Genomic DNA, 21563 nt, shown 5'->3' on the forward strand with positions numbered 1-21563 from the left:
GTTCCCTGCCCTGGACACGCTCCAGCCCCTCCAGGTCCCTCTAGCCATGAAGGGCCACAGCTGGAGGGGTCTCAGCAGTGCTACTTCCAACATCAGCAAGAACCCCCCTGATTTCAAACACCAAACCCTTCCCCACTCAGAAAGCCAGCCCTACCTTTGCAGCTGTGCTGCTCCTGGGGCTCACATCCCTTGTTGTCATTCCCAGCTGGAGCAGTGCAAGGGTCACAGCGGGACGGGGACACTGCAGCCGTGCCCAGCTTCTGTGTGTGGGCAGCTCCCCCTCAGCAAAGTCCATCTGACAGCTCTGCCCCTAACGGCACTTGGGAACAAGCTTCTCTTCTGGGAGAGTATCTGAGACAACAGGAGAAGGCAGAATAAAAACCAAAAAAAGCCCTTTTGGCGACTCCAAGTGAGAAAATGAGACGTGCAAGTGGGATTTTCCTTGGGCTTAGTGCCACCAACTTGTCACAATGAAGTAGTGGGAAGTCAGAGCCCTCTGCCCCTGCTCCTGTTTCCTCTTTTGCTGCAGTGAGAGCAGGGCTGTGGCACAAGGAGGAGCTGCCCAGCCCTGATCAGACACCACTCCACGGTGCCAGCAGCGCAGGAATGCACAGCCAGGTTTTCCTGCCTTTCCAAGTGGTCTCTGCAGGGAGCAGGAGCCCATCACAACTCGAGGCACCTCCAGACTCCCACAGGGAAAGGTGTTTCCAGAGTCAGGGAATGGTTTGGGTTGGAGCTCAGGACATGCCATGGGCAGGGACACCTTCCACCACAACAGGTTGTTCCAAGCCCCATCCAGCCTGGCCTGGGACATGAAATTTTACCCCAGGGTTGCTCTTTCTCCCTCAATAGGATGAGTTCAGTTTTTCCCAGCCCTTTGTGGCCTCAGGAGGATGTCCAGGACATGGACAGGCAGCAGGGTGCTGATGGCAGCATGGTTTTGTGTTAAAAAAGTAACTTTTTGCTCTTGCACTGTGAGTTGAAGCCCCCAGAGCTAGGGAAGCTTGAGGTGAGAGCTCCCACTGTTCACAACCACAGCAGGGTTTTTAACACATGAACTACAAAAAGAGGGTTTAAAAGCAGATTCAAACACCAGTAACGAGTGCATGAATTATGGACAGGTGCTTTAGCAGAATTAAAAAAATGTGTCACTCCAAAAATAAAAAGCCACTGCTGTCACATCCCACACCACCCTTCAGTGACTGTGTCAGGACTTCCCTTTGCCCTCCCCCAGCTCTGCTTCTCCTTGTTTCTGCCCCAAAAACCACCAACACCACTATCTCTCACCACCACTGCTTCTGAAGGGTCACAACAGAGGCAGAGGAGGAGCAAAGAGGATTAAGCCTCAGAAATATTTTTCATTTTCAAGAGAAAATGTAATTTCATTCTTTAAAACATCCCACATTCTGCATTTTGAGTCTGTAATTGTACCTGATTCAGGTGGAACACAACAAATTCATCACTCCCAAGTCCCCAAGCCCCAGCCTCCCATATTTGACTTCTCCTTTGTTAAACAGAAAACAAACACAATTCCTTCTTTATGTATCAAAGAGATTTTTAAAAGGCAATCTTTATTTAAATACAGACAAAACATGTACCCTCACCAGCCCTTGACAATTCCTCAGTGTAAAGGAAGTTAATCCAGCAGCAAGAAACCTCACATTTAAAAACCCCCACAAAGGCAAGTGCTGAGCTCTGACCAAAGGAGCCTCCCAGCTGTGAAGCCCAAGAGCTCTGCAAGAGGAAGCCTCAAAAAACAAGTTTAAGACTCTGCTCAGGCAGATCTCTGGGAGAAAAAGTAGTGAATTTTCCAACTTGGAGAAGTTTTAAGCACAGTTTCTTAAGGATGGGCACTGGGTTTGTAACCAATTAAAAAAGAATGTAACTGAAGTGCTGTGTAACAGACATAGGTGAAGATTTCTCAGCCAAATGAATCAGTGACATTTCTGAGGTGCACACACAAAAGTTCAGATGCACAAGTTTCTTTCTTTGAGAGGACACTAAAGGTCTCTAAGGCAAAATTATTCTCATTTTCCCCTGCAGCAGCACTGTTACATTTCAGTTGCAATGTGGATATTCCTTAAAAATCTTAGGAATATATTTTGAGGTCCCACTTGTTAAGATAGAAGAGGATGAGATGAAGTGTGAGTTTTAACACCAGAACTAGAAGACCATTTCTTGAATTCATCTAAACAATTTAAAATCCTGTTTGAATTCTTATGGCACAACTCAGAACTGAAGGCCTACTTGGCCAATAAACAAAAAAACACAAAAAAAAAAATCACCAAAACCCCAGACTGAAAGATACAAACCAGAGCTTTACAAATAATGAATTGTGGCTGAAGGCAGCTTAAGGCTTCATGACAGTGTTTTACACCAAGTTCTGCTGCTCTTTGTGTGATCTATTCTCTACCAGAGTTCAGTGGGATTGCACAGACACAACACAGAGCAGAACCGGCTCCTTCTGCCACTCTGAGCAGGACACAGTCCCATTACCTTGTGTGTGATTCAGACAGGCAGGGGAACCAGCTTAGCCCTTCCTGCCAGGATCATTTTATTCTCCACCCCCTCCCCTCAGTACAATTAGAGATGACTTATAAAAATTAAACCCCGTACACCAATAAAAAAATTAGCGTGGGGTGAAAAGTCTCAATATTTGTAATTCTCCTGCCACGTCTGGCAGAATCCAAAGCGGCCCCAGCGCGGCTTCCCCAGAGGCAGCTGTTGGCAGCACAATCACACAGGGCTGCAGGAGCTGGGCAATCCTGCTTGGAAAGCTCTCCTTAGTCCGTGGTGGACCTCCTGTACCAGAACCTGGCCCTGTAGTCGTCGCTGCAGGTCATGAAGCCGGGGTTGGTGGGGGAGTGCACGATGCAGCGCACGATGCTGTTGTGGCCCAGGGACAGGAGGTTCCTGCGCTCTGCAGTCCTGGAGTCCCAGCAGCACAGGCTTATGGTCCTTTCATCTGGCAGCAGCACATAATCTTCTGTGTGGTTGAACACAGCCTGAGTCCTGTGCACCTGGCGGCCGCTCAAACCAGCACCTAAATATAGGCAGCAAAATGGGGACTTTTAGGAAGTTTTCAATACCTAAGAGTATCAATTTTCTACAAAGCTCTATTTTCTCTGCTGTTCAACCACTTCCACAAGCAACAGGTGATGCAATAATGGATATTCTTTTGTAGCTGTATCACAGGACCAGAAAGATTTGAGTCCTGCCAGTGCCCCATCCCCACCTTGCCCCCAGTGCAGAGCTCTGAGTGCCACATCCAGGTGTTCTTGGACACCTCCAGGGATGGCAACTCCAAACCTCCCTGGGCAGCTCCTGCCAAGGCCTGGCCACCCTTTCCATGGGGAAATTCCTGCTGCTGTCCATGCATATATTCTAACATTCCTTAGGGAGGGAGGAATACCTACTCCAGCTGTGCCATGCCCAATCCCTTACCTTCAAGAGTATTTCTGCCTTATATTTTTGCACGAGGCTTCCAGCTGTGACCAAGGAGAAGAGAACCCAGAACCTGATGATCCTTGAGGACTTTTCAGAGTGTTTATCACACAGCACACGCTGTGTGACCCACCTTGGCCATGCCTTCAGGTGAAATGTGTTTCCCACAGACACGGAGCAGTGCACACTGTGCCTGGGATCCGGCACAGGATTCCCGGGAAAGTGCTGCTCCCTGCCGGCCGGGAGCAGGAGAGCTGCACTGCAAAACGGGACCCACAAACCCCAAAAGCTGACACAAACCATTTGCAGCATCTTTTGTGTTCCTGCTGCTTAAGCACACCAGTGCTTGACCCCAAAGCCTCTCACAAAGCTGCTGTCACATGCAAGGCTTCCACAGCCCTCATTATTCCCTAACTCCTGCTGAGATCCAAGCATGGCACTGTCAGCACGCTCCAAGGATGACTACCTCACACACAACTGCATTCTTGGCAGAAAATACACAAAAAAGGGAACAAGCCAGCTGTAGGTGCATTTCAGAGCATTGCCACGGCTATAGAGCCACAGAGTTAAAGGTTAAATCAACTGCCCTGAACTAGCTTCAGTGTTTCTTCTTATTTTTCCCCAATTTAGCAGTAACTTCCCTCCAGAACAATGGAGTAACGATGTCAGAAAATTCTCCAGAATCTACTCAGACTAAAATACAGAATCAAAGCTGCTCTTCTGGAATTCATCTAATAGAAATGTTTTCATAAATCTTGGGCAATTTATCCTCAAAGTAGCAGTTTCTCCATTGCCTTTAGGAATATCATTTCCAGACAGTATTCCCAGCTCTGCCATGGCTCAGCACCTGGAAAAGAAGGTGTCTGGAAGGTCACCTGCCACATACCTGTGTATTTCACCAGCGTCCGACCAGTGGATATCTCCCAGAGTTTAGCCACAGAGTCTTTCCCACTGGACAAGATATACTTGGAATTTTTGGAAAAAATAGCAGAACAGACTTCAGCTCCATCGTGTGCCTTCTCAAAGGTGGTGATGCAGCGGTTGGAGACCCCATCCCAGAGTTTGATGCAGCCATCCTTGCTGCCTGTCACGTACATGTTGGCGCTGGCGTTGTAGTTGACGGAGCAGATGGCATCCGTGTGCTGGTCCTGGGGGTTGCAGGACACGAAGCACTGGAAGGTGTTGATGTCGTACAGACGAAGGGTTGGGTGCTGGGTCCCCACCAGGATGAAATCCCCAGAAGGGTGGAATGAAATGGAGCGTAACATCTCTGCTTCCTGTTGGATTAAGAACACACGGCCGAGTGAGGAAGGAGAAAAGCTGAACTGGAAGGGTCAGTGGTGTTCAAGTGCTAAAAAACTACTTGAATTATCAGCACAAACTGGAAAATGTTTCCTGTGGGATTGAAATGACAGGCTGCCCATGGCTGCACTGTAGTTTTTGTGCTAGAGCAGCCTGCAGTGCCCCCTTATTCTGGGATATTACAACTCCCCAAGCCCACCACCACCTAATCCCAAACGCTCCTCCAAAACAAAAGGTAACAAAAATGACTTCCAAGTTAATTCTGATTACAGCTGGTCTAATGAATAAAAAGCTGACAGGCTCTAGATTTAAATACAAGTGTCCATGATGCACAGAATTAAGACACAATCTCTGTCATGTCTGCTGATGTATCTGTGTGCTCCTGCACCCCCCAACCCCTGATCCCCTGAGGCACAGCCCAGCTCACAACAGCTCAGCACTCCAAAGCTGAGCTTTGGCTGCTCTGAGCAGTATCTCACCTGGATGTATTTGAAGGCTCTTTTGGCAGAAGGTTTTGAATAATCAAACAATTTAAGTGTGTAGTCCCTTGAGCCAGATGCCAGGATCTGTTCTGTTGGGTGGAAAGCTAAACACGTCACTTCATCCACGTGATCGTACAGAGTCCGGATCACCGGGTGGTTCTCCATGTTCTGCTGTGCTGTCTCGTTCATCATGACCTACAAAGATCATTCAACATGTTGCTGTTGGAAAATAAAGCAGGTTTTTGACAGAAAACTAGGTTTTAGGCTTGCCAGAGTGGCTGAACAACAGCTCCTTTTTGATGTGACCAGGCACACAATCTGTTCCCTTGGATATTTGGAGACCCTTTATAGGTCAACAAATAAGATTCCTGTATCTTCACAAAGGTCAAAACAACTTGGCTCAAGGACAAAATACTTCAGTAGAAGAGAACTGGTGCAAGAAAACATCACCTTCATAAACAGCCCAAAGCAAAACACTGACTGCTGGAAGAATTGAGAGAAGCTGCACTGAAACTGCAGCTCTTTGCTGAGAATTTGGTGTGTGCTCTCTGCAAAAAAAATCCCACTTTTTATTGCCACCTGATAACTGAATGCCTTGGAGAAAGATAAAGCAAATCAGTGTGTGGCACAGTCCTAAATACACAGTGAAAACACGGGTGGCCATGAGGGCTGCAGATGCCCATGGGTGGGTTTAACATGAACTGTGCTCAGACAATGCAGCCACAACCAGCACCCAGCAGAAGCCACTTCTGGCTCAGTTCTCTCCCTGCTGCTGCCAGGGGTGACACCAGTGTCCCTGCCCTGGCTCTTCTTCCTTCAAGGAGTTTCTGAGCAGCTGCTGGAGTAGGGAATATGTTGAGACAGGTATTTAGTCCCATCCACTGAGGCAGCCACAAGGTACAGACATGACATGGAGAGAACTCCCAGAGTGGTTACACTTCCTGACTTATCCCAGTGGGCACGGAACAGACAGGATTCCCAGAGTGGTTACAATTCATTATTTTGATGGACATGGCAGGAACACGATTGCCAGAGCGGTTACAATCCCTTACCTCGATGGGCATGGCACTCTTGGCCAGCATCCTCTCGGTGTCCAGGATTTTGATGGAGGCATCAGCCGAGCCCGTGGCTATCAGCTGTCCATCCCTGCTGTAGGTGGCCACGCGGCAGGGCCCCTTGTGGGATGTCACGTAGCAGGTCTCGTACTCGGACGCCTCGGGGGACATGGTCTGCACGTCGGCGTCGAACTCCAGGTCGATGCCGGTGCCCGGTGCCACGGTGTCCGAGCGGCCGATGGCGTACTGGACAGCGCTGTCGTCGTTCTCCATGCCTGGGGACACAGCAGGGCGGCACTCAGGGCTGGCACCCTTCTCAGAGCCCACCACGGCTCCAGGGGAGGCTGTGGGAAAGGCAGCCCTGAGGGGAGAGCTGAGCTGGCAGAGCAGGTTTGGTCACACAGCACTGGGGGAGTGAGAGAGAGCTGGGCTGCGCTGGAGCAGGCCCAGCTCCTGGTGAACTCTGGGAATACCCCAGTGAAGATGGGAAAGGGCTGATAAAGGCACTGACAATCAGCCACTGACCACAGACAGGCCTCTGGTCAGCTCTTCACAGCGCAGCAACAAGCCCCAACACTATTATATGAGTTTTAAAGTAAAAAACCCAGAGCATTTACTGACTCTTTTCCTATTCTACTGCACTGAAGCCAAACTATCCCAGCATGGCAAGGGAAAAAACTTGGTCTTCAAGACCACTTCACAGACTTTTATCTTTATTTCCAGGATGCAGCTACAGACCAGAGAGTTCAGCACTGGAAGTGGCAACAGGGCAGACACCAGCCCAGTGGTGATCTTTTTGTTGCTTTGATCTGCTCAAGTCTAGAATTTGTACTTCAAACAGCCACAAAGCTTCACAGATTTATACCCTCAGAACTCAGCTAGTTCAGGCAGCAGAACCAGTTGAGTTACACATGGTGTCATGGCCAGAGCTCTTCCAGGACTTGGTCAGCTTGTTCCAACTGCAGCTCAGGGGTTTTCCCTGTTCTCCCTACGCTGCAGCACTTCCAGAGGGAAGTACAGGGAAAGAACAGGGCCCTGCTGAGACCCCAGAGTGTGAAGCTGTTGCCTGATATACAAAGGCCAGCAAAGACTGCCAATGCAAGGATTTGCTCCCTTTCCAACACTGTCAGGAACAACCAGATAGAAATGATTTATTTATAAAGTCAGCAGAACTGTGAGGGTGAAATTTTCCTCAGATCTGTGAGCTCAGTGATCCCCTTTCACTGGGATGTTTTGAGAAGGCTGCCACTCACCCAGAGCCCTGAGTGTCCTTAAAGGAGCTCAAACAGATTTGGACAACGCTCATGGATCTGGTTTGTTGTTAATGAAACAGAAATGTCCTCCAAAAAACCCCACAGAGGCAAAGGCTGTACCCAAACGTACGAGTGTTGTGCTATTGCCAGACACCACCTGTGCATCAAAGGTGTCTTTGCAGTGACACCAACCCCTTACTTCACTGGGGAATTAGAAACTAGACTTTTATGTCAGCTTTTGACTCCAGCTTACCTAACTTAATTAGGTGCAGCAGTTGTTCAGAGGGTGCACAGACCGACTGTGGTTTGATCTCATTTATCAAGCCATTAGCAATGTTGATGTATCCATCATAGAGAAGCTGACTAATTATCAGTTTGTAAAGTTGCTGACGGTCTTTCAAACTGACTTTTGTCCTATACATTGTGAGCAGGGACTGCCTTGGGGGGGCCTGGAATGAAGAACAAAAATCACATACAAGAGAGTTGCATGAAACCACCGGAACCTTGGAGCAAATCTCAGGGCAAGCACCAGATATTGCTGTGGTTTTGGTGAAAAGCAGAGATGGGGGAGGGGGGAAAGAGGAGAAAAGGGAGAGAGAGAGGAGAAAAAGGCAGGAGAAAGGGAAGGAAAAGGGGAGGAAAAGACGGGAGAAAGGCAAGGAAAATGGAGAAGGGGGAAGAAGAGGCAGGAGAAGGGAGGAACAGAGAAGGAAGAGAGGAGAGAAAGGGGAGGAAGAGAGGAGAGAAAGGGGAGAAAAACGGGAGGAAAAGGAAAAGGGGAGGAAAAGAGGGGGGAAAGGGAAGGAAAAACCTGTTGCGCTTGTTTTCTGTGTAAATGAAAATCTCGGCCACAAACCGACCCGGCCGTGCTGAGCAGCAGCGGAGCCGGCAGCAGAGCTGCGGCATGAGCCGAACGAGCCAGCCGGTGCTGCCGGCGGGCCCGGGCTCCGATGGATGGATGCACGGGGCGCGCAGGACAGCACCGCGCCGGCCCCGCCGCCCGCCCTGCGGGGGCCCCGCGCCCTCCCCGCCCTCCCGCCGGCCGCGGGCGGCCCGGAGCCCCGTGCGGGGCGGTGCCGGAGCCGCGGGCGGCGCGGCCCCGGCGGTCCCGGTACGTACCGAGCCTTCCTTCTGCCGCCCGCGCTCTGCCCCTAAGATGGCGGCGGGAGCGCGGAGCGCATCGAGCGGCGGCGGCGGCAGCGGCGGGGGCGGCCGGGCCCGCAGGACGCTCCTCCGCGAAGGCTGCTGCATCGAGCGCCCGCACATCGATGGGAGGCGGCTCTTGGGGGGGGCGACACAACGGGGCGGCGTCACGTGACCGCCCCCCCACATCCCCCCGTCACGTGGCGGGGAGGCGGGAGCCCCCCCGAAGCGGGGGGAGATGGCGGGGGTCCCGATCCCCATCCCGAGGGTCCCGATCCTCATCCCGGGGATCACGGGGACCCCGCTCCCCATTCCCCCCTTGCTAGGGATCCCGGGGTCCTTCTCTCCGCTCCCTCTTCCGAGCGTTTTGGGGGTCCCTCTCCCCATTCCTCTCCTTCCGAGGGACCCTCCTCGCCATTCCTGCCCTTCCGGGGGTCCCGCTCCCCATCAGGGATCCCGGGGGTCGCTCTCCCCATTCCTCCCCTTCCGGGGATCCCGAGGACCCGTCCCCCCATTCCCCCTTCCGGGGATCCCTCTGCCCATTCCCATTCCCCCTTCCGGGGGCAGCGGGGCCTTGGCGGAGGCCGCAAAGCCGCGCTCGGGGCGGGATCGCGGGCGGGGGAGCGGCGCGGGCCCGGCCCCGCCAGGCGCGGGGGGAGCCCGGGGCTTCTTTTGTGTCGCAGCCGCAAAGCTCCGGAGCGCCGCTTCCGCCAGACCCCGGATCCCAAACACGGCGACGTGAACGGGCTGGGAATTAAGCGGCTGGCGCTACTGCCCAGCGCTGCGGGCGGGCCCTGCCCCGTCCCCGTCCCCGTCCCCGTCCCGGTCCCCAGCGCAAACCGACCCCTCCCCGAGTCCTACTCACGTCAGCCTCGAGAAAGGGCAGCCGGAGCGGGCGCGGGTCGAGCAGCGGGGCTGCCATGCTCCCCATGCCCCGGGGCAGCTGTCGTCTGTCACACGCTGCAGCGACACGGCGACCCGACATCTTCTTTTTACCTATCCTGAACCACTTGTAAACACCAACACACACAACCAGGGTCTCCTTCGCTCTTGTTTTCAGCACCGCGGAGACAGTGAAAAGTTGCCTTGGATCGCAGTTCTTCACAAGCCCCAAGTGCCGACTGGAGTTTCCTCGCTCCGCGGCGCCTCGCAGGGACCCGCGGGCTCCGAGCTGCGGGGCAGCAGCGCCTCACGCCGCGCTCGCTGCGCTACTCACGGGCCGCGTTCGCTGACCGGCCGCGCTCCCGCTGTGCCGGCGTCTCCTCGGGGGCCGCGCGGATCTGGGCGCTGCCGGGGGCTGCGACGCGAGGGGTCCGCGCCTCGCTCAGGCCGGGCCGGGTGGTGCCTTCGCACTTCGCCTTCGCCCTAAAGCGCTGGCGGCACGTGCCGATGTCCGGGGCCGCTCGGCCGGGACGCACCGGGAGGCTCCGGCCCTGCTCGGCCCGTCCGGGGGGGCACCCACACAATGGCCCCGCTCGCGCTCGGCCCCACGCGCGGTGGCAGCAGCGCCGCTCCCCGGCCTCGCCCGGGGGTGGATGGGGGTGTCTCGGGGGGGATCCGGCAGGAGCGGGACTGACCTGGCGGCGCTCCCGGGCGCGGACCGGAGCGGAGGCGGCGGCGGCCACAGGTGGGAGCGCGGCGCGTTACGCGATTTGCGTAGCGGAAGCGGCGGCTCGGCCGGCGGGAAGTGCGCGGGCGGCGCGCGCCGGGGGGCGCGGCGCTACGCAAAGTGCGTAACGCGCCGCGCGGCGACAACGCCGGCGGAGGGGCGGGCGCGGCGACAACGCCCCTCGCGGCGCGGCGGAGCGCGGCCGGCAGCCAATGAGCGGGCGGGGCGCCCGCGGGAGGAGCCAATCAGCGTGCGCGGGCCGCGGGAGGGCGGCCAATGGCGGGCGGCGGGGGTTTAAAGGGGTATTTAAGGCGCGGCGGTTTGAATTCAAACAGTTCCGGCGGCCCTGAGGTGGCGGGTCAGGGGTGAGCGCCGGGGCCTGGTTCTGTGGGGTGGGCAGGGGGGTATTGGTATAGGATAGCTATCGATAAGGAATGATAATTGATAAGGGACACGAGCCTTCCTGTGCTCCCGCACTGACCCCCCTTGGCTCCCTCTCGCCCGCAGCTGGAGCTGTGCGTGCCGCTCTCACGCTATGGACAGGAGCACGAAGGAGAACCACGCCGCGTACCCCGGCCGCACTGCCAAGGTAAAGGGGTGAAATGAGCGGTTTGTGTTCGTGATCCTGAGCAGTTCCCTCTGCCGGATCGTTGGTCTCACTCCCTGGGAGTTTGCCATTAAAATCCTGGTCGGTTCGGGGATGGCGGTTTTTAGTTTTTACTTGGTGGGTGCGTTTTTCCCCATCACATATTAACTACAGGTTTCAAACTAGTAGCTTATCTTTCAGAGCTGGCTTTTAAAGTTATAAGATATATTTATAAAATATACTATATATTATACGTATTTGTAGAAATCATTAATGATCGCTAATGAATGACGGGTAGCATATTAATAATTAATGTAGCATATTTGCATATCTTATTAAATGGGGACATCCTCCTTATATTTTAAGTATTAAATATATTTAAGTATTTAAGAGCCTTTAAAGAGAAAGCCAGGGTGTATAATCAAATTATTTTAGATCTGGTTTTTAAAAGCAAGCTCTTTGTCAATGTCACTATTGACACACATGTGCAGCAGGGCTCAAGATCACCCTGATTATGTATTCTTTCCATTTAGAAACACAGGTGGTTTCTCCCTATTTTACATAAAACTAAATAAGTTTTTTGGAACAGGATAAGCAAAGTTTCCTTTAAATAAACCACTTAGTGTGTGTTTGGTTTTTTTTTAGTGCTTTCTGTGGTTTTGCCATCCCTAATGGGGCCAGAAAGATTCTGGTGTGCTGTTGCACAATTAACACATTCTTATTTCCCTTTGAAGGTTGGAAATGCCATTGGAGATGGCCCCAAACGTGTCCCCGTGTCCCAGCACTCAGCCCAGAGCCGGTTACTGACCAGTGGAGTTCCAGCTCGTGTTCTGTGTCCCACAAACTTCGCCCAGCGAGTTCCTGTGCAATCCCAAAAACCTGTACCGTCAACCCAAAAACTGTCCAACAACCAAACAACACAGCAGCTCCGACCCAAACTGCCCCAGCAGGCCACTGTGACACCTCAGGCTGCAAGCAAGAGCAGTGAAAAACCTCCCCAGGCTGCAGCACCTGGTAATTCTGAGCATGATTTACGTGTGATCGCAGCTGGGACGCTCGGGATACTCCTGAAGCTGCTGCTGATCCAGGGACAGTCCTGGAGGGAAGTTCTTGGTTGTGCCCCCAAAGAGAAAATTAGCACATGGTTCACCTCAAGTGTTACTGCAGCATCCTTGTGAAGTTATCTCTAAATTAACCAATTAAAGCCAGTATGGTGTTAATAACTTCTAAGTGCTCAGCAGCCAGCTGGGAGTTAATGTAATTTCCACTCAGACCTCACAGGTTTTCCAAGATTTATGCACAAGAATACTTTTGTTTGGGGAGGGGGAAAGAATTCATGGGGTTTTATTCTCAGAAAGCTTTTTAAGTTATATTTTATCAGCACTGTTTCTTTCCTAGCAGCTATGCTAGGATGCTTAAAATGTCATTGAATGGATTCTAAAAGCTTCTTCAGATGATGCACAGGGCTTAGATCTGTTGCCTTTTGTGGCTCTGGTTCATAAATTGATTTCCTTCTCTGTACACAGCAAAAAATCCTGATGCAGAAAGCACCTCTAAACAGAAAACTGAAGAGACTGCCAAGAAGAAAACTGAAGAGACTGAAAAGAAGAGTGAAGAAACTAAAAAGTAAGTTTTAGGCCTAAATTCTGGATAACTGAGTCCTGCTGGAGTTGCCTTGGCTGTGGAGCCTGGTGACCCCCACACTTTGCAGACACAACACAGGGAAAGCTGACTTTGACCTGATAATTGTCAGGAACAAGGACTTGCTGTAATCCAAAGAAAACTTTGGACTAAATGCAGAGTAGCTCTTCCCATAGGAGAACACTGATAGCTGTTGCCCCATTTATGAGATATAGTCCTGAAAACAAAACCTCCTTCATCTGGGCAGGAGGCTGGAGTCTAATTTGGGATAAAATAGGATTTGTTTGGCAATTATAAATTGTTTTGCCATGCCCTGGTAACGTGTCTGGGTTAGGAGTATCTAAAGGAGCCCAGATTGGTAAATAGTTTTCATTTTGTAGTAGTGTGGTTGGTGTAGTGTCTGCAAAAGCTCCAGGAAGAAAATAGCTTTCAGAATTTCCTTTTGAAAAATCGCAAAGCCTTTATTCTCTTGGTGTTTTCTTAAAGAGTACAATTTAGCTTAGAACCCTAAGCATCTTTTGCACAGGAATGTTATGAACTGTAAATCTGAGTCAAAGCCAACACAACTAACGAGCTTTTAACTTTCCTCCTGCAGAAGGCAATGGTCTCTTGATGATTTTGAAATTGGTCGCCCTCTGGGGAAAGGAAAATTTGGGAATGTGTACCTGGCACGTGAAAAACAGAGCAAATTTATTCTTGCACTGAAAGTGCTCTTTAAAACACAACTTGAGGAAGCTGGTGTAGAACATCAACTACGAAGGGAAGTGGAAATACAGTCTCATCTTAGGTAAGGTTTAGTGAATATGTACTCTGCTTTGTTTGCATCCAAATAAACAAAGTAACCTTGATCATGATAAAGTTCTTTATGATAAGATTTCTTTGTGTGTTGTTAGCTGAAGGAACACAGATGAGCTGAAATTCCTGTGCTTGCCTTGAAACTGGGGGGAAGCAGGACAGGAAATCAAAAATTCTGGACAAACTCCCAGTTCAGAAGAACATTGAAGTCTCTTTGCAGGCACCCCAACATTCTCAGATTATATGGCTACTTCCATGATGTGACAAGAGTCTACCTGATCCTGGAGCATGCACCTCGTGGAGAAGTCTACAGGGAACTGCAGAGGCTCACCAAGTTCGATGAGCAAAGAACTGCTACTGTAGGTTGTTCAGCTTCCTCTCCATTCCTCTGTGTGTCTGGAATATCTGCAGGATACAGCCAGCCCAAGTTCTGTATTCTAATGGGGGAAACAGATTCCTTGGCTGTCCTAGTTGGTATCTGGGCAGGGAATAATTGGGAAGACTAAGTGCAGTGCAGGAATTTATGTTCAAAATTGCTTAACATTGCACATCACAGCCCATATTGCCAGGCTTCAAAGGTTAAGGAATATTTTGCTTTAAGTTAAAACTATAATTGTGTCTCAAAAAGGCTGTGCTGCAGCCAGATAAACTCAGGTGACAATGCTTAAAGATTGTTCTTTCTGCACTCAGTACATCACAGAACTTGCAGATGCCCTCTCGTACTGTCACTCCAAGCGTGTGATCCACAGAGACATCAAGCCAGAGAACTTGCTGCTTGGATCAAATGGAGAGTTAAAAATTGCTGACTTCGGGTGGTCTGTGCATGCTCCATCTTCTCGGTGAGAATTCAGTCTCTTGTGCAGTGCTGTCCCTCTGTAGTGTCAGTTCCTGTGTCACACAGTTGTGCAAGGGAGGTACGTGGGAACTTCTCGAAATACTGGGGGAAAAGGCTGCTGCAACAAAGGTCCTAACAGACAGTGGTGTGACAGGAGTGTGGTTATCCTGCTTTTGGTTCAAACCTTGCTGACCCTGAAAGGGAAGGTTGGTGTAGGGTTGCCATGGCCCCCGAGATGACAAACCAGCACTTGGATTCAAACATTACACTGGCAATTTGGTTATTTCTTAGAGAGTGGGGAACTGCACTTGACAAGGGAGGAACAGAATTGTTCTAGTGTGTGGGGTGAAGAAAGGAGCTGGGACTGACTGATTGCAGGGTTTGCTTTCAGGAGAAGCAGAAAATGTCTTGCTGGCTTTTATTTCCCAGCTGAAAGTTCTGGTGGGGCTGAGTCCATTCAGGTGGACTGCACTGAGGTACAGGTGCTTGCCAGCATTAGTTCTCATCTGGCCCTTGAAAGATATCCTAGAATTATCTTAATCAATGATTAACTTGGACTTTTCTTCAGGAGAACAACTCTCTGTGGGACACTTGACTACCTGCCTCCTGAAATGATTGAGGGAAGAACACATGATGAAAAGGTGGATATTTGGAGCCTGGGAGTTCTGTGCTATGAATTCCTTGTAGGGAAACCACCTTTTGAAACAAAAACCTATCAAGAAACCTACAGAGCTATTTCCAGGGTAAGTGCCAGTGCTTATCAGGATTAGTTGGGCTGTGCTTTTAGCTCTAGAAGGGTTTCAGGAAACTTAAGTTTGAAGCATAATGAAAACAAACACAACAATATACAAATATTTTGACAAGCAGTGAGAAGCTTCTTCAGGGTTACAGTGAAGTGATTTGATCTCATCTCAGTAGGCAGAAGGTGCACAGCCTGCCAGGCTGGCACAGCTTTCAAGGTGTAACTTGGAGGTTGAGTAGAGACCTTTGATTCTATCATTTGGTTATTGCTAAAGGATGTCCTATTTTAATGTCCTCTTTTCTTTAGGTGGAATTCAAGTTTCCTCCATTTGTAACAGAAGGTGCAAGGGATTTAATTTCCAAGCTCCTGAAGCATAACCCCTTCCATCGCCTGCCCCTGAAGGATGTACTTCTCCATCCCTGGATCACAGCAAACTCTACCAAGATTCCCACCAGCAGGAAGAGTGGTGGTGCTGCCCCATCCAAAACATAGTTTTAGGAGGGTGACTTGTGGGATCAACAAGAGGAGCCTGGTACTGTGACTACTGTAATGCTTACAATAGGAAAAGCAGGTCTTGGAATCTAGTGGCAACTGGGATGCAAATCCTTGGGTTGGCTGATGTCTTAAACTCTAATTGCAGCATAAAGTTACTTGACTTTCTAGCTGGAGCTTGTGGAATATTTAATGTACTTGAAATCAGTTCCATGTGGGCCAGGTTTGCTGATGTAAGTATGAAGCTGTTGGAGGCTCTTGTGCTGTGGTCTGTGCTGAAAATGGTTCGTAGTTCCACCACAAGGAAGTTGTTCTGGCTTATGGAACAGTGCAATATCCTGGAGATGCCTGCTCCTCCCTCCCTGGGCTGCTCAGGGTGTCTTACCTGTGGTGCAACCTGAAACTGAGCGAGGTGAATGCCTTTTTCGAGGTGAATGCCTTTTTCGAGTGTTCTAAGAATGATGTGGCAATTGGTTTTGTCTCTAGTTTTAAATGTGAGTACTCAATTTGTAAAATAAAGACTTGTTACACTGCACCCGGCAGGGTGAGGCTCCTCTGGTACTGCTTGGCTCCAACACCAGCACAGCTGGATTCCTGATTCCAGAGGTGAATTCCCACCTCTCAAAAAGGAAACTCAAACCACATGGTCATTCACCATCCCACAATCCCAATTTAGGATTACAAGGTCAGTACCAAATGTGTTGCCACTTAACCTGCTTGGCCTGCTCTGTCCTTTTTCCAGTGCATTTATTCAAAGATCTCACATCTGATAACATTTTGCATCTGTTTCTCTCAGAAGTACTTTCAGATTATATTTTATAACAGCAAATAACACCAGGATGTTTATAACACATTCCTTAAAATGGACCAAGGGTCAGGCCCTTTGCCACCAAAAGCAAGACCAGTAAAACACTTCAAGCAAGAAGAGAAAGCAATTTATTGTCTTTTCAGTATAAGACTTTGCTATTTTACAAATAATTTTAAAAAATGATCCTTCTACAAGCAAGGATTCTGGAATTCAAAATATATTCTTGAATTATTTTAAAATACACTTTGCAAAAAGCTTAATCTAAAACTTCCAGTAGTTTATACAACCATATAAGTAATTAGAATTCTGGCCATAATTTATATAAAGCTGTTTCTTCACAGCAAGAAAACTCCAGTTTAGTACTTGTGTCTTCTGGCTTTTTAGGTACATTTGTTTTAAATGGTTTCAGCTTTACATATGATTTTGAAAATTAAACTTTTGAATATTCTCTATCACCTTTAGGGCAAAACATCTTTCTCAGAAGTTATTCTAACTGAAGTAAACAAGGCTGCCTGAGAGTTATTTTGGAATTTTTATCCTTGGTCCACATGAAACCTGTGACACTGTGGGGAGGAGTTAAAGTGCAATTTAATGTTCTGGCTGAGGGGAGGCAAGAGGCTACTTATCACAAGAAGTTACTTATTCTTCCTTTCCTTCCTCAACTAAGTTTTAAGATTTAAAAAAAAAAGTGTTTCTAGTACAAAACTAGATCTCAAAATAGTAATATTCCCCCAACTTCTCTCTGCCTTGATGCTGTTTGAAGTATGTTCACATAGGTAATTCAAGGTACACTGATTTTAGTAGACTCAGGATTTCTTCTGAGCCTATAAACATTTAAAAAACAAAAGGACTTCAGTAATGCTGACACCAGCCAGCAAATTTTTAAATAATAAAATCTTGGACTATGGAAGCACTACACATAGTTTTAGAAGAGTGCTTCATCTACTGTGACTAAACCAATTGTGACTGCAATAATTAATTATATGGGTACTCCTGCTGAAGTGAGCTCAGTGCCTGTGTTGTACTGCAAGGGCTACAATGAAAGTATCTTCTAACCAAGGAACACCCACCTGCCACTTTAGATTCCTTATCAAGAGAACTACCCACGGAGTGAGAGATGGTTTATTCTGCTGGAAAGAGAATCTCACAGTTTCTCAGCTACGTGGCTATAAATTAATGCTATGACTCTGTTTCGAAAAGAAAATAAAATAAAATAGAAGCTCAAAAAGCTGGATTATAAAGACCCAGAACTGTGGTCATTGTCAAACATTTATATTCCCACTTGGAGTACAAACCAGATCCCATTCAAACAGATTTTTCCTAAGAATAAGTGGCAAAAGGGAAGGGAGACAAGGGGCAGCACTTTTCACAGTGACATTTACCTGAAAGAACAAGTAAGAAACGCAAGATGAGATCAACCTGGACCCAAGTAAGTCTTATCAAAACTTTTCACCTGAAGAGCCAGGTGGAGATGGAGCACAGAAGAATGAGGAGGAGGGAGAGCTCAGGGGCTGGAGGCGGGCGGTTTGAAGAAGCCGGCCTTGCGGCAGTAGCGGACGATGAAGGGCACGGACACCACGGTGATGCTGATGCGCACGGGGGCGAAGAGCTTGTGCACAGCATAGGCCAGCACGAAGGTGCTGGTGCCAGCTGCTGCCCTGGACTGCAGAGAGGCCTCGCTGAACCCCAGCTTGAACAGAACCGCGTTCATGTCCACACCGCTGCGGAAACAGGAGACGCTGCTTTAGGTTAAGCTAAAAAATGCAAAGTGCTGGTTTGTTGTTTGCTAAATGTAATGGGTCACAACTCCAACTCAGCCTCTAGAGGTAAAATCTCTCTGCAGAGTGATTTTCAGTAAGTCACTGTGAATTTGCATTGGAATTTCATCTTGCCAAATTTGACATTAAACTCTGTTCTGTGTCTTGTGGAAATTTATCACCTAAGCACAGACCAATGCAAACCAAATGAGGTTCCTGTTGTAACAAATTATCTAAGTGAAGTGTTAAGGATCTCAAATGAACATTATCCTCTAAACTCATTTATAGACACAGCAGATTTCATCAGGGATTCAACCATACCCAAAGGAAAGTAAGTTGTCACCCTGTGGCACAATGCAGTAAAAGGAGAAATCAGGCATTCACACATTCCCACTGGAGTCAGGAAAAAGCAGCAGGGAAAATCTGGGGTAACAGCACAGGTTCCCCTGTCTCCTCAGCTGGAATGCCTCGTGTAACTGATACATTCCCACAAAGCCACACATACAATTCCCCACTGACTCCTGTACAGCTCTCTCACATTTTCACTCTAACCCTGTTCTAGTGGCTGTTGTTTTCCACAGTTCAACTGCACAAACTGTGTTCAACACCCAGAAGAATACACTTATCTCAAAGCCCCAGCACTTTTGCATGGCTCTATCTCTCCAGACCAAGCAAGAACAAAAGATATCTGCAAAACAAATACATTTTCTGCCTGGTTAGTTATGTTGGTGCTGTGTCTGCTGTTTTCCCTGCTGATGAACCTGTGCAAAATGACCATGTACAACTCTCCTGGGAGATCAGGTCCATTTATGGACCATCCATACTCAAAATTCAGGAGTAACTACATATCCCATAGGCAAAAAGTGCCTGTCTCCTGTCAGTGATAAGCACAATGGTAAGTGTATTTTACTTTTACCACTACCTAGAGGTGACAGACAGCTGTACAAACCTCACCTTGACACAGCCAGGTAGAAGATTCCCAGAGATACTAAAGAAATTCCAACGTGGAAGGAAACCCCTACAGCACCATATTCTTTAAAAATTTGTTTCAGCTGCTGGGATTTGTTGAGTTTCTTGTTTTCAGCACTGGGATCAGTGTTTTTGAGTGGTTCAGATGCATCCTAAAAAGAAAACAATTAAAAGTATTTCTTAGCATTAAGCACAAGATCATATTAGTCTGCAAAAACAATGAAAGAAGTGTCTTGCACACAGAGTGATTTGGTAAGACAGTAACTCTCTTTTCCACATCAGCACAGCAAGTGCTGTGGCAGAGCCCAGACAAGCTCCCTTCTCCCAGCTATTCCTGTCAAAGGGATGCACCAAGCTTGATGTAAATTCTTACACAATTCAAGTTTCATAATTAAAATCAGATTCTTTGATCCGAATGTGTGCCAAGGCACACCCACACAGCTGCTGGAGCCATGAGACTGAGGTGTGAGAGCTACTTGCTTCCACCCACTGCTCAGCTTCACCTTTGGAGCACAGCTTTTTGTTCCAGGGCTAAGCAGCCAGTGGCACTGAAAGCCCACCTGGGACCACTCAGCAACAGCTCCCTGATGGAAGAGATCCAATCTTTAAGTTCCTATAAATTACCCTTAATGGATCTGATGATGATCTAATGAGCTGATCAAAGAAAGAACTGCAACTGTTGACAGCAATAAACAACTCTGTTGCCATGGTGGAGACAACAATTGCAGGGACTCGCCAGGAGCCCAAATGCACTGAAAATGTTTGTCACAGTAGAAGTCATTGATAGATTTTTATTTGGGTACATTTCAAGTGGAGAACTTCACACTAAACCATATCCCAAAACAATCTGAAAAGAAATCTAAGGAGGGAAGCTGTGCTGGTAGCAATAAGGCAGCCCTTGGAAAACCCCCATGCCTGCCAGAGGAGAAATACTGACATGAAGAAAACACTTGCACAAAAACCTCAGGATTTGTCTCTAATTAGTTGGCAATTGTCAGGAAAGATTAGAGGAGTCCTTTCTTTCCAGCTGAGCTCAGCAGCAGTGACAATGTGACAGCCACCACAGGACAGGTACAGCCACCACTGTCCCACTAACTGCAGTTTCATGGCAAATGAAGAAAATTTATGACAAATTAGAAGAAAAATATTCTTGATTAATTCCTGGATTTACTAAAGTTGCAAATTAGCATACAAGACAGTCTTACAACCCTCATAGTAAGCACACCACCCGCCAAACCCTAAACCCCCATTTGTTCGCTGTTTTTCTCTCTGGTCATTATTTGTGTTACTTTGTATTTCATTTTGACAGGATGTCATACAAATACATAAACAGGGCATTGTGCAGCTCAGCTTACTCCGATTCTTGTAGTGTTAAAATTTTCAAGCATAATGGATAATTTTAGATGTTTCTTTTGTGTCTTGTGAGCTCTGGGTCTTTGGATGGATCATAAGGACTGAAAAATTGTTTCTGATCTTCCAAGTCCATTCCAATTCGCCTGTATTCATAGGCTCACACATCAGGAATGGTATTGAAGCAAAATATAAAAAAAGAACCACTTCAACAGTTACTACTGGGAGTACCCAGGGCAATCATGTACAGAATAATGTCCAGCTTAGCAAGTAAAGCTGCTGCCTATTTCCATGTCACTCTGTGACAATATTTCAGCTAAAAAGCCGAATTTATTCGCATCGTTCAGTCGATTTAAAGCATGAAAACATATCTAAACCACCCCGTGATGCTTCGCAACGAGGAATGTTGATTTCTACAGATTTCTACAGATTTTCACGCTGTAGAAATTAAACTGCAGAAAGCTCCCATTGCCAAGGCGCCCACAGCAGGTGCAAACCAGCTCCCACAGAAACCCGGGACAAACGCCACTTATTAATCCCATGGGGACGGGAGAGGCGACGGAGGTGAAGATACGTCCAAAAATAAAAAACAACCTAAAGACACCTCCAAAAAGCTGAGGGAGGTTTTTTTGGGGGGGCTTTGCGGTCAGGGCGGCGTTGGGCGGCCGCCCTGCCCTCACGTACCTTGGCGGCGGCGCGGCGCGGGCCCGGCCCCGGCGGCAGCGCGGCCCAGGCGGGCCGGGGGGCGAGGCGCGGGGGCCCGGGCGACAGCAGCGGGGACAGCAGCGGGGACAGCGGCGGGGACAGGCGGCACAGGCGGTACATGGCGGCACCGCCGGCACACGGCAGCGGCCCGGCCCCCCGAGCGGCATGACGGGCCGGGCATACGCCCCGACCGCCTCCTTAAAGCCGCAGTGTTCGCGTTCGTGAGGCGCCGATGCGTGTCCAGCCTGGCCTTGGGCGCTCCCAGGGATGCGGCAACCTGTGCCAGGGTCTCCCCATCCTCACAGACAAGAATGTCATCCTAATATCCAGTCTAATCTTTCCCTCTTTCATTTTGAAGTTATTTCCCCTCGTCATGTTGCTCCAAGCACTTAGAAATAGTCACAGAGCTACAGAATATCCTGAGTTGGACTGGACCCAGAGGGTTGATCCAATCCAGCTCCTGGCTCTGCACAGGACACCCCAACAAACCCCAACAAACTAGAGGGATTCTTCATCCAGGGCAAGGGGGAATGGCTTCAAACGTAGAGAGAGGAAATTCACACCCCAACAACCCCACCCTGAGCATCCCTGGCAG

At 49.0% G+C, this 21563-nt stretch overlaps 4 protein-coding genes across 7 annotated transcripts in view; 1 reads left to right on the forward strand and 3 right to left on the reverse strand.

Annotated features, from left to right (window-relative positions):
- CASS4 (Cas scaffold protein family member 4) overlaps window positions 1-534 on the reverse strand; it is a 19275-nt gene extending 18741 nt beyond the window's left edge. For both annotated transcript variants that reach the window (XM_015647050.3, XM_015647049.3), the window contains exon 1: window positions 155-534. In XM_015647050.3, the coding sequence (XP_015502536.1) occupies window positions 155-295 (141 nt within the window). In that variant the 5' untranslated portion in view covers window positions 296-534. The remainder of the gene's footprint in view (window positions 1-154) is intronic.
- Window positions 535-1534: 1000 nt separating this feature from the next.
- On the reverse strand, window positions 1535-10339 carry CSTF1 (cleavage stimulation factor subunit 1). 3 transcript variants are annotated; one of them, XM_015647845.3, is made up of 7 exons: window positions 9545-10339; window positions 8656-8817; window positions 7790-7985; window positions 6281-6558; window positions 5226-5423; window positions 4331-4721; window positions 1535-3043 (listed from the first exon to the last, which is right to left on the reverse strand). In XM_015647845.3, the coding sequence occupies exons 1-7, from the start codon at window positions 9662-9664 to the stop codon at window positions 2784-2786; spliced, it is 1605 nt and encodes a 534-aa protein (XP_015503331.1). In that variant the 5' UTR covers window positions 9665-10339; the 3' UTR covers window positions 1535-2783. The 3 variants fall into 3 exon arrangements, with proteins under 3 accessions (XP_015503331.1, XP_033374986.1, XP_015503330.1); XM_033519095.1 differs by lacking the exon at window positions 8656-8817; XM_015647844.3 differs by lacking the exon at window positions 9545-10339 and having other exon boundaries at window positions 8656-9472.
- A 243-nt stretch (window positions 10340-10582) lies between these two features.
- Window positions 10583-15921, forward strand: AURKA (aurora kinase A). The gene is made up of 9 exons (XM_015647838.2): window positions 10583-10653; window positions 10796-10877; window positions 11609-11888; window positions 12401-12500; window positions 13111-13302; window positions 13531-13669; window positions 14001-14149; window positions 14714-14888; window positions 15194-15921. Exons 2-9 carry the CDS (start codon window positions 10824-10826, stop codon window positions 15377-15379), a joined length of 1275 nt encoding a protein of 424 aa, XP_015503324.1. The 5' UTR covers window positions 10583-10653; window positions 10796-10823; the 3' UTR covers window positions 15380-15921.
- Window positions 15922-16297: 376 nt separating this feature from the next.
- FAM210B (family with sequence similarity 210 member B) lies at window positions 16298-21088 on the reverse strand. Its single transcript, XM_015647137.3, has 3 exons — window positions 20948-21088; window positions 18899-19065; window positions 16298-17908 (listed from the first exon to the last, which is right to left on the reverse strand). The coding sequence occupies exons 1-3, from the start codon at window positions 21086-21088 to the stop codon at window positions 17692-17694; spliced, it is 525 nt and encodes a 174-aa protein (XP_015502623.1). The 3' UTR covers window positions 16298-17691.
- Between the last annotated feature and the right edge of the window lie 475 nt (window positions 21089-21563).

Source organism: Parus major, chromosome 20 (assembly GCF_001522545.3).
Source record: "Parus major isolate Abel chromosome 20, Parus_major1.1, whole genome shotgun sequence".
NCBI classification, from domain to species: domain Eukaryota; kingdom Metazoa; phylum Chordata; class Aves; order Passeriformes; family Paridae; genus Parus; species Parus major.